General features: G+C 42.7%; 1 protein-coding gene across 1 annotated transcript; it reads left to right on the top strand.

The window, feature by feature from the left end:
* LOC139364835 (cdc42 effector protein 1-like) lies at positions 1–10,060 on the top strand. The gene is made up of 3 exons (XM_071101970.1): positions 1–264; positions 4,020–6,728; positions 8,202–10,060. The coding sequence occupies exons 2-3, from the start codon at positions 6,275–6,277 to the stop codon at positions 8,801–8,803; spliced, it is 1,056 nt and encodes a 351-aa protein (XP_070958071.1). The 5' UTR covers positions 1–264; positions 4,020–6,274; the 3' UTR covers positions 8,804–10,060.
* The last annotated feature ends 2,413 nt before the right edge of the window (positions 10,061–12,473 follow it).

Below are 12,473 nucleotides of genomic sequence, written 5' to 3'. Positions count from 1 at the left end.
ATTCAAATCCTGATTTGACAACTGTTTTGTCGCTCACGTTCCTGCTGCGCAACCCTGTATCTCCTTCCCATCTTCCAGCGAAACAATTTCTAAGCAGCATCGCAACACCTCTGCAATGCACGCTATGGACTTTACTGGAAACATTTTAATACATCGAAACATATCAAAGAAGACAAGGGTGACACACATTGAAAATACTATTTTCTATGTACCTTTTCCCTTCATAGCTCAGGGAGCGAAAGCGAACTTTCAGTGGATTTTATGGTAAGTTTACATCGGAAAAAATGATTACATAGTCTATACTTCGTATGGAAATTACTTTATTCACATATCTTTATCCTAACTGCTGATATATTATTACAGTTAACATCGGAAAAAAATATGACATAGCATATACTTCGTATGGAAATTACTTTATTCACATATCTTTATCCTAACTGATGATATATTATTATTGTATGCTAATGCATAAATAAACAGTAAAGTAAAGACTAACTGAAACCATTTGTTTTCAATTTAGTTGCTGATGGTGGGGGCAATGTACTGGAATAAATCACGCTGATCAGTCCCTTACATTTTGAATCAGATCTATAACGTTGTATGGTAATTTTCTACATCGAGACGAGGTAGACTGTCGGATATTCTAGACAGGAGTTGGGATCGATTGTGTGCCTGGAGCGCATAATTGTGCTTAGAGAGAGAGAGCTGACAGTAGCGCATAGCTGGGGACAGTGGGACCAGTGCACTACCATCAGAAATGTTGCAATAAGGGAACCTCTTATGATAAGTGTTTTGCTGCTGCTCCCTTCTTGCTGCTCTCAGATCAGTTACTAGCAGAGTGATTGTGTGAGGTAAGCCTCACTATTCACTGGCCTGTGATGCTGGCAGGATCTCAGTACAGTTGTGCCATGACACACCAGCAGTGGCAATTGATTTCACTGTTTCGAAGTATTGGGTTTCTTGGGGTCCAATTGAAAGCCGCAGAGGTTTTAAGACACCTGTGTGTGAAATAATTAACCCCTATAATTTATATGAGAGAGCATTGATTTAGAATTACATATTCAAAGCGTTACAGGACAATGAATTAGGCTTTTGGTTACTCTTGTTCTATTTACACATCATTCTGAATACTGCCAGTGGGTAGTAATTCCCTGATGTAGGGGTGCACGTATTCAGAGGAAATTAATCCATGTTAAATCAACTCTGACCTAATTTTGTAAATTATACCTGATTTAGTTTCTTAAACAATGTACATGCAGCCCAGATTAGTGGTCTGGTTTTAGGTTCATTCTACAGTATGCTCCTGGGGATGTTGAGAATGTAAGTATGTAAGGGGCCAGAAATAGGATTAGAGAAAGAAAATATCAAAAAACAAACACAACTTTATCTCCCGCAGAGTTTGAATTTCCTTGTTGGTGACACACCCGGGCGCATTAGCGCACTCACGAGCGCGCACACAGACACTCACAATAAAACATTAATGCACAGGAGATGATGGTCCCAGACTCTCAAAAATAATTAGCATACCTTCCTGTAGCCTACTTGAAATTATAATCACTGAAACACAGTAACAATGTGAATTTCTAATTATATGTTGGTAACTGGACTGAGAACATTCACTGTCACCTTGTGCACAGTCACCACACCACTAGGGGACCTGGCAGACCTTCTATAGCCACGTCGCAAAAGTTGATCCTCGTAAACTAAGTGACGGTATTTGGAGTTATGCGTCTTAACCTACAGCCTGGTGATGCAATGCTCTAAAGCAGGGATCATCAACTAGATTCTGCTGTGGGACGATTTTTTCTTGAGCAGATGTATATTTTTAGACTAAAACAAAATAATTTCAAACATTGCTTACATTTGTATATGATCACGTGTCTCTTTATAATGCGTGGGAATACCCGCGAACAGATTTCCAAATAAAAATCACTTGGAGCTGATTTCCTCCTTTTTTATGTCCAACAATTATTATTTTTATCAATCTTGGGGGAAAATAAAACCAACCGCGCCCGCGGGCCACAAGTTGGGGAACCCTGCTCTAAAGGGACCAGGACTCTCCAGTGGAAGCAGCCTCAGAGCTGACCCACTGTGGCAGAACCATCCCAGTGCAGAGCTCAGTTCTACAATTTGCGGGCTTTGTGGTACCAGCTGTTCCTCTGAAGACTTAAACCCATTTACTGGGCAAGCAGGAGAACACAGAGAGGGGAAAGAAGAAAAGAAAGAAAGAAAGAGGCAAGGAAAGAGTGATGAGAGAGAAAAAAGAGTAAAGAGAGACAGAGAAGGAAAACATTGACAAGAAAGGGAGATTAAAAGTGTTTCCATTCAGAGCTTTAGGTCCTTTATTTGACGGCCATATTGAAGCGCGTCCGGCTGTCTTCCCCTCACACACTGCTCCCATTAGTTTCAGATCGCCGTACCTCCCTCCCTCCCTCGTTTAAATACAATCAGACAGGATGCCCTCGCCAGCCTTGCAGCATAACTCATCTTGTTTATGAATGTGCGCCGGTACAATTAAATAATAAATATAATGTTTAGCAGAGCCATGCATCTCCCTGTGCGTCTCTAACCAATCCATGTACTGTATAAAGAGCCTCCAGTGGATTCTTGATCTGCAGTATAGGGTTTATGAGCATAGAGGCATCTAAAAGCTCACAGAAAGTTGTGGAAGTACTGATAAAGCGAGGGAGAGATGGGACCGTGTAAAATGTCAGGGTAGGGGAAGGAGGGAGCCATTTTGTTTGAGATTAGGGGAGCTTGCAGAGGTGCTATAAGAGACAGAGACACCCACTGTGAACGATAGGAGTGGCAACTATCCAGGGACAGGCATCCCTTACAACAGATTTGTTTGACACAACAGGCAACCAGCCAGCAGCGATCGTCTCTCCTCCCTGCCACTTGCACGCTATCGTCGCAGACGACTAATCAGCCTCTTAATTGAATTGCAGCTAATCGTTAATGAGAAGACGAAACGGTACAGGCGCCGACTACAAACATCCTCAGTCCTCCTTCCTCATTTCCTTCCCCCACTATCCTAAGCCTCAGTAGCAGCAGCCACAGGTGCCTCTACTCTAACTCCTGTACTCCAAATGGGACCACGTCACACTGACAGGCCATGACACTAATCCTCAGTGACGCTGTGGAGCAGTTAGCCAAAGCCACACGGGGCTAAATTAGATGTTCACTTCCTCAGCATGCAGGTTGAACATGGCAGACTAGAGTAGGCCTACATAAACATGGCTACCTTGTACCTACCTACACAGTCCTGAAGTGCCTTAAATACAGTTAGTTGTGTAAAATTAGAGGTACATTGTAACTCCAGAATACAGACTTATGTCATTTCCGCATTCCTTCTAGGGTGTCAGTTTAATTAAGAGGGTTTGAGACAAACCTAACAATTAAACAACTAAGATTCTGTAAAGCAGGGTTCATCAACTAGATTCAGCCGCTGACTGATTTTTTTCTTGAGTGGATGGTCAGGGGGCCGGAACATAATTACAAATCATTTGTAGACCGCAAGAAGCCAAAAAATATATAATGTTTGATCAAAACGTAATCACATGACATTTTTATTAAATCACACATCTCTCTATTGTACATGGGAATACTTTGGAACAGATTTCCAAAATCACTTGGAGCTGATTTTCTGGTGTTTTTACAGTCTTTTATGCTTTCGTTTTTTTGCTCAGAGGACAAATAAAATCACCTGGGAACCCTGCTGTAAAAACTCTGTGAGAACTGGTCTTGTTGAAATGGATATATTGCATTTGGAGTCTGACATACGCTCTCTAAAATGTGTTGTGTTGCTCTTATTTTGGAAAAAAACTCACACACCAAAGAAAATACATTTATGACCTGTTGGCCGTTAGAAGTGACTCATGAGCCAAAACTGGGTGAAAAGAAGCATTCCCAAAATAAGTCAATGTAGATGTTCAGCAACCGGACACATTTATGTGACCCCGTTTATGTGAGTCCTATTAATGGTTGCCTTTTCTCTAACTCTGTAACTCTCTGTGAAGTCTTCTCCAGGCAGCCCTGACGTGGTCTCAATGAAGAAAGAGAGAGGAGCCACTTACCTGTATCTCAAAACACTATCTGGATTGTGGGAGGCAGAGAACGAGAGAGGAGAGGGAGGAATGTAGAGAGGGATTAGAAGCTAATCCAGGACACGGCCAATCCCAGAGGAGCTCCTTTTCTTCCAAGACGCAGACAAAACAGTCGCACGGATTACTGCACTTTAGTGTATTACCTTTTTAAAAAAAAAAGCATTATCCCTTTTGTATAGTGTTTCATTGTCCCTAAATGCCTTGTGTCCCGGGCCTGTGGTAAATGTGCTGAATTCTACAACAACGGATAAAAGAGGACAACAGTCCCGGTGAGAGGGGAGCGAAGTGACAGGATGTCCCATGGCCTGTGTGGTGCCACACGCAGATAAAGCGCTTTAGTGGAGACGACATGTGTGAACGGACCCCCTGCTCCTTCTGCTGGGTCTCAGAGGGACTGAAAGCTGAACACCCCTGTGGACGGTACATTCAAGATCAAACTTCTATGAGGGAATACTAAAACGACTGAGCGGCTAGTGAGTGACAGGTTGGAGATATTTTAGTTGTTGATTACAGGGTGAGGTTGCTTTCAAAGCAGGATTACAAATTAGTTTCTGGAAAAACTTACTGTATCTGAAGGGAAGAAGGACTTGATTGAGGAGACTTGCGGCAGCCTAGAAACCTCTATCATTAACTGGAAGGATCTAAGTTCATGTGTGTAGGTGCATTAGAGAAGATTATTAGCTGACAATCAAAGGTGTCAGCCTATTGAGTCACTCCTCAATAAGCCACATCTAAAGTGACCTGGTTGGTGAGAGTTGTTGTCTTGGTGTTGTGTTGGTGTTGAAACCTGTAGTGGTGAGAAGAGAAAGCACTGGGTGAGAGTGAGGTGGTAATAAAGGTTGTTTTAAAGCTGACATAATCCCATTACAGTTTCTTAACAAGTTATTTATAATCTCCAACAAGTTTATTGGACAGAGCACACAGGGCCAAGCAGGTTAAACATAACCACTTTCAGATGTATAACACAGTCTGACTCCTATCTACTGTACTGTGCCAAGTCGAGAAGGAATTTTAAACTAGGTTTACAGAAAACTAAATATTTATTCTCATTTTACGAGGATCTCGTAAACCTCTGGCAAGGTGATTAGTGTCTAGATGGGTGGGATGTTCGTTAACTGTTTGTAAACAAGACCTTGGATGGTTTTCACAGAAAGGGGTCTCTAGGTAACACTGCTGGCTGTCCAGCTTTGACAAAAGATATTGGTGCTCATTTTAAAGGAGGTAGGTATAGACTTCAGTTTGGACTGATCCTAAAAAGACAAGAACAAGACTATTTTGTAAAGCCTCATTGCTGAACTTTGAGAGGGAAGTTTAAGGACCTGTATATTTTTGTTGCTGAAGGGAAAGGTGCATTTAAATGTCCTAATTATAGAAATTGCTGTGCACATCTAAGATTGATTTAGCTCTAGAAACGTTCACAGGTATGAGCTTGCCAACAGAGAGAGCATCATAGTTATATTGTTAGTGTTCACAAGCAGAAACACAAGTTCAAAATAACAGTCAGGCAATACTCCAATCCACAAAGAGTGAAATGTATTTTGTCTGATGGACAGAATATGAGCATCTCTTGGTATTCTCTCACTCTTTCACTGCACAAATACTGGATGAGTTATGTTTCACTGTCAGTATATATTTGGAGCCGCAACTGGATATATTTTCTGAACTGACATTCAAAAACCCACCGTCTGGGAAAGGAACAGTGGATCCCAAGCTCTCAGACCACATAGGCTGTGGTTATTCCAGAATCCCTGGGATGTGTCATTCCTCTTCTTTTTATTCCTCATGACTGAAAGCTGCTGGGAAGGAGGACAGAATTTCTTTGAGGCTGGAGTCATTCTAAAGCACAGAATTGATCCTGAGATAGAAAGCTTCGGATGTTGACTGACCCCATAGATAACCCATCATTCAGCTGATAACTTCAGTGGGACTTCCTAAAGCCAAACTGCAGGCTTTACGCTCGATGAATAGCTGGCACTTGCTGCCGTGTGGAGAATGTATTCTACACACATTCTCAGCACATAATTTGTGTTTTTCTTTTTTTTAAGGATCCAGAAAGTTGTTTAAGTGTCTTTTAACACTCATTTTACATTGGAAAAGTAGACTGATTTCTTACTGGATTTATTATCCCTGTGATTAATTATATTTAAAGGGTAATCATCTCTGCTACCATGAGTCTGGGAAAACTGCCAGGGATTAAAGGCCTAGGGTCGGGCTCTCAGGGGAAGAGGCGCTTTAAGAGCGAACTCTCCGTGGACATGATCAGCCCACCGCTCCCAGACTTTCGCCACACCATGCACGTGGGCCGCGGTGGCGATGTGTTTGGAGACACCTCCTTCCTTAGCAATCATGGGGGCAAAGGGGAACCAGTGAGCCCTGATTCACCCACCAGCAGCACAAAGACCACCAGCTTCTTCTCCCGCACCCTGAGGCATGTACGCAGGTCCCCTGTGCCCCGTGCCAGGATCGGTTCCCGTGACCTTTCACCCCCACCGCCTCCTGTCTCACCCATCATCAAGAACGCCATCTCACTACCCCAGCTGAACATTGACATGCCCAACGGCTACCAGAGGGTGTTGTTCCCCAGCTCAGTGAGCTCCCCAGATGCCTCCCTCCACAGCTACGGTAAGAACATCTGTAATGGGAAAAAGCACATATTGCACACACACACGCACACACACACAGGTTGCCATTTCCTCTTCTCAAACCTCCAAACAGACGCCTCCCAGGTGGCGCAGTGGTCTAGGGTACTGCATTGCAGTGCTAGCTGTGCCACCAGAGACTCTGGGTTAGGGTTAGGGTTAGGCACAATTGGCCTAGCGTCGTCCAGGTTAGGGAGGGTTTGGCCGGTAGGGATACCGTGTCTCATCGCGCACCAGCAACTCCTGTGGCGGGCCGGGCGCAGTGCACGCTAACCAGGTCGCCAGGGGCACAGTGTTTCCTCTGACACACTGGTGTGGCTGGTTTCCGGGTTGGATGCGCGCTGTGTTAAAGGAGCAGCGGCTTGGTTGGGTTGTGTTTCAGAGGACGCATGGCTTTCGACCTTCATCTCTCCCGAGCCTGTACGGGAGTTGTAGCGATGAGACAAGACAGTAACTACTAACAACTGGATACCACAAAATTCGGGAGAAAATGGGGTAAAAAATAAATTTTAAAAAGTCAAACAGATCATTTTTTCTGAGTCATCTGAAATTACCTTGGTTACACCTGCGTACAATTATGCCTATAAACACAAACAAACATAGCTGGGGAGAGAAAGATACCGAGAGGGCATTTCCTGTGTTTGTGGGCTACTTGACTGCACCGCATAAACCCAACACTAATCAACTCCCTTTTAAATCCCTGCTGGTACAGCGAAACTGTGTGTGTGTATGTGTGTTCAGTGGTAGTGTTTTTTCGAACAGTATGTGGGATGTCTGGAATTCCCCCCAGCCACTGGAATAGTTACCCAACTCAGATGGAATGTACCCAAATAAAGAGAACCAACAGAGGGCACAGAGAGCTAGATGATCTGGGGGATCAACAGGTTAACTCACACTGTACCACCTCTTACTGTGATGTACATGTTCATTTGTATATTCTGGTCATTTCTTTAGCTCTTCTTTCTTAAATCTCCTGTCCCATTTTCCTCTCATTCCTTCTCCACATCATCAACTTTTTTAAAAGAAGAAAGTTCTTCTCTTTTCCACTCTGTTCTCCTCTTTATATGCCTTTCTGGGTCCTCCTCTCACATCTCTTCAATAGCGGCTGAGAACTGTCCACTAGGCATAAAACCTAGCCCTCCCCCCATCCCCCACACAGGTAACATTCAGAACCAGTGAAGTCATGACACCGTGGAATGTGTGTGTGGGTTGGGCTGGTGCTCTGAAACGACTAAACACCTTGCTTGTTTTATACTGTCACCCTCTGGCCAATGAGGCAAACTGCAAGGCTCCCTGACAATTTTCAATGCACTTCTTTGAAAGTTGGTTTCTCTGTCTAATGAAAGTAATTGGATATTATACTGTAGCTGCAGTAATAGAAGAGACAATGGCCCTTTAAGGCAAGAACTGCTCTAAAAATGTTTTACATTTTAATATGTTTGTCTCCTGTCTGCAGGTCTGCAGTCTGGTTTCGTCACACTACCCCGCCACTCCCGCCTTGATAAACAGCTGCAGGACGGCACCGGACTGTTCGCTCAGAACTTTAGCTGTGGCTCGCTCCCAGACAACGGCTTCGCGCTGACGCGCTCCGACTCCTTCACCTCGTTCACAGTGGACCTTGGCCCCTCCCTCATGAGTGAGGTTCTGGGCATGATTGACAGCCCCAGTTGCCTCACTATGCCCAATCACAGCTGGGAGTTGGGGGAAGAGGAAGAGGAGGAGCAGAGCTCTGTGTTTGAGCTGGCTGTGCAGAGCCCCATGCTAAGCTCATCAAACCCTTCCATGTCAAGCACTCCGCTCAAAGTGAATGTGAACAACAGGGGAGAGGAGGAGGATGGGAGGTCTCTTGAGACGCCAGATGCATCTATGGGGTCTCCTACACAGGTAGAACCAGTTATGGAAGCTGAGAGGTTCCAGAGAGCAGCTGACGTGCTGGCGCGTCACTACGGGGGAGGCTCCTTCTCCAGGAGTCATCGCAGCGATTCTGCCTCCTCCTCACCCCTCAGCCAGCCTAAAGTCCCCTACGCCTTCCCTGAGGAAGAGGAGATCAAAGTCTGAAACATTTACTAAATGTCTATCATTGTGAGGAGAAGATACTATTTGATCATTAGACTACTTACTGGGGGACCTTGGTTCTGAATCCTTACACTCAAGACCTTCAGAGGGATCCATGTTTTTCAATAAACCTTTTACATGAATGATTTGAATTGGAAAAATCCTCATAAGAGCTCTCGTCTACCATCTAACAACTGGATCAATACTGTCTCTTGTTCAGTTCTAGAGAAGCCTGTTTAGAGTTTCTCAGACATGATCTATCAGCAATATTGGACAGGGTATATATAAAAATAAACTTTAACATGTCAGATTCCATTATATCTTCATAAGAAATATACCTTATACTAAGCAGATTCCATTCAACTGTCATTAAATTCTGGGATGGAACAATCTCTTGATATCGTGCAACTCTGTGCTATAGCAGCTGCAGTACAACAGTCACACAAGATGCCATACAACGACCAGAAGGAAGGACACAGTGATGAGCCGAGGCTGTGTCTGTCAAAAGCACTCACAGTGGTCATTCACAGACATGCCACACGGATGAAGGAACATAATACATTTTATTTTTAGAAGACAAAGGAAGGATTTCCAGCCTAATGACACACTCCTGTGAAAAGGATTGAAAAGGGAGATAAAACATGACTAACAGTATGTGGATACTAAAGGGACAATACATTGTTTCTATCCACCTGATCTAAATTGACATATCTTCAGTGACAAAATCATCTGTTAGACCGAACACAAAGCCAGTTTCATAAATGATCATTTCCTGAGAAAAGTTTGATAGGAATAAAGATTCTCACTAATATCTGAATTAATATCAGAGATGGCACTGCATGCTAAGGTTGAAATGAAGGGTGTGCCCTGTAAAATGTATCAAACTAATTTAGGATACACAGCCCTATAATCGTTTAAACCTATAGCTGCCTTACAGTGATAGTTATTGTCAACGACTTTTTCCAAGTATGTTTGTTCTCAGTGTTATGTTCATACATGGGAGTATAATTTATTTTTAAATAACAAGGAAACAAATGCATTGTCATACATGAAGGTAATCAAATGAAGTTGAATATGTTATGTTATTATGTTCATAAGACTACAGGCACTCGACTTAAAATGACCAGTACAGACATGTATGTGATGTCACATATGAATACAGTATGTATATGGAATGAGATACAATTGTCTAATTTGATCCATTTACCAGTAGCTGTCATAGCAGTCATATTCTTAATAAATACTGTTTTTTAATAAGCATTGGTTCTGTCCTTTTTGACACATTGAGTGGATAAAGAAAATATACAGAAACAAGCAGTGATTTTCAACCAGGAATGGATATTCACTATAGACCAGAGGTAACTTGATTCAGCCGTGGGACGATTTATTTCTGAGTGAATAGGGGGCTGGAACATAATGATAATCATTTGTACACTGCAAATTTACCACAAGTAAGACCAGACGGATATTGTATTTGGAAATAACATTATCATTTCATACCATACATAGTGTCTCAATCACGTCTCTCTACTTATTCAAGGGATTACTTGGGAACAGATCTACTAGATCAACATAATTTGTCCTAAAAACAACATTAGACATACAAAGAAGGCAATACTATATTGTCCCTTCATTCAGATGTAGAAGCTAAACACTCAAATTCTACTTTCTGAGATCCCAATGACTAAGAATGAGGACTCCATGGCACCTGTTGTATAGTGGCACCTGTTGTATAGTATTTTTTTGTGAAGAATCAACAACAAGTGGGACACAATCATGAAGTGGAACGACATTTATTGGATATTTCAAACTTTTTTAACAAATCAAAAACTGAAAAATTGGGCGTGCAAAATTATTCAGCCCCTTTACTTTCAGTGCAGCAAACTCTCTCCAGAAGTTCAGTGAGGATCTCTGAATGATCCAATGTTGACCTAAATGACTAATGATGATAAATACAATCCACCTGTGTGTAATCAAGTCTCCGTATAAATGCACCTGCACTGTGATAGTCTCAGAGGTCCGTTAAAAGCGCAGAGAGCATCATGAAGAACAAGGAACACACCAGGCAGGTCCGAGATACTGTTGTGAAGAAGTTTAAAGCTGGATTTGGATACAAAAAGATTTCCCAAGCTTTAAACATCCCAAGGAGCACTGTGCAAGCGATAATATTGAAATGGAAGGAGTATCAGACCACTGCAAATCTACCAAGACCTGGCCGTCCCTCTAAACGTTCAGCTCATACAAGGAGAAGACTGATCAGAGATGCAGCCAAGAGGCCCATGATCACTCTGGATGAACTGCAGAGATCTACAGCTGAGGTGGGAGACTCTGTCCATAGGTCAACAATCAGTCGTATATTGCACAAATCTGGCCTTTATGGAAGAGTGGCAAGAAGAAAGCCATTTCTTAAAGATATCCATAAAAAGTGTTGTTTAAAGTTTGCCACAAGCCACCTGTGAGACACACCAAACATGTGGAAGAAGGTGCTCTGGTCAGATGAAACCAAAATTGAACTTTTTGGCAACAATGCAAAACGTTATGCTTGGCGTAAAAGCAACACAGCTGAACACACCATCCCCACTGTCAAACATGGTGGTGGCAGCATCATGGTTTGGGCCTGCTTTTCTTCAGCAGGGACAGGGAAGATGGTTAAAATTGATGGGAAGATGGATGGAGCCAAATACAGGACCATTCTGGAAGAAAACCTGATGGAGTCTGCAAAAGACCTGAGACTGGGACGGAGATTTGTCTTCCAACAAGACAATGATCCAAAACATAAAGCAAAATCTACAATGGAATGGTTCAAAAATAAACATATCCAGATGTTAGAATGGCCAAGTCAAAGTCCAGACCTGAATCCAATCGAGAATCTGTGGAAAGAACTGAAAACTGCTGTTCACAAATTCTCTCCATCCAACCTCACTGAGCTCGAGCTGTTTTGCAAGGAGGAATGGGAAAAAAATTCAGTCTCTCGATGTGCAAAACTGATAGAGACATACCCCAAGCGACTTACAGCTGTAATCGCAGCAAAAGGTGGCGCTACAAAGTATTAACTTAAGGGGGCTGAATAATTTTGCACGCCCAATTTTTCAGTTTTTGATTTGTCAAAAAAGTTTGAAATATCCAATAAATGTCGTTCCACTTCATGATTGTGTCCCACTTGTTGTTGATTCTTCACAAAAAAATACAGTTTTATATCTTTATGTTTGAAGCCTGAAATGTGGCAAAAGGTCGCAAAGTTCAAGGGGGCCGAATACTTTCGCAAGGCACTGTATATAAACACAAATGCACTTTTACATCTACCCACATGTCACGGCTGGCTGAAGGACTGGACCAAGGTGCAGCATGGTAAGCGTACATTTGAACTTTATTTAAAAATGACACCGACAAATGAAGAAACAAAAAAAAAAAAAAAAAAAAACCCAACTGTGACACTTTGGACTATGTGCCCTGAACAACTACAAAGTTAACTTCTGACAAAACAGGTGGGGGAAAGGGTACCTAAAGTATGGTTCTCAATCAGAGACAACGATAGACAGCTGTCCCTGATTGAGAACCATACCAGGCCAAGACATAGAAATACAAAACATAGAAAAAAAGGGCATAGAATGCCCACCCTAGTCACACCCTGGCCTAACCAAAATAGAGAATAAAACGCCTCTCTATGGCCAGG

This window comes from Oncorhynchus clarkii, chromosome 13, assembly GCF_045791955.1.
Source record: "Oncorhynchus clarkii lewisi isolate Uvic-CL-2024 chromosome 13, UVic_Ocla_1.0, whole genome shotgun sequence".
Lineage (NCBI taxonomy): Eukaryota > Metazoa > Chordata > Actinopteri > Salmoniformes > Salmonidae > Oncorhynchus > Oncorhynchus clarkii.
The sequence above is the reverse complement of the archived record's forward strand: the minus strand, read 5'-3'. Positions and strand labels throughout refer to the sequence as shown.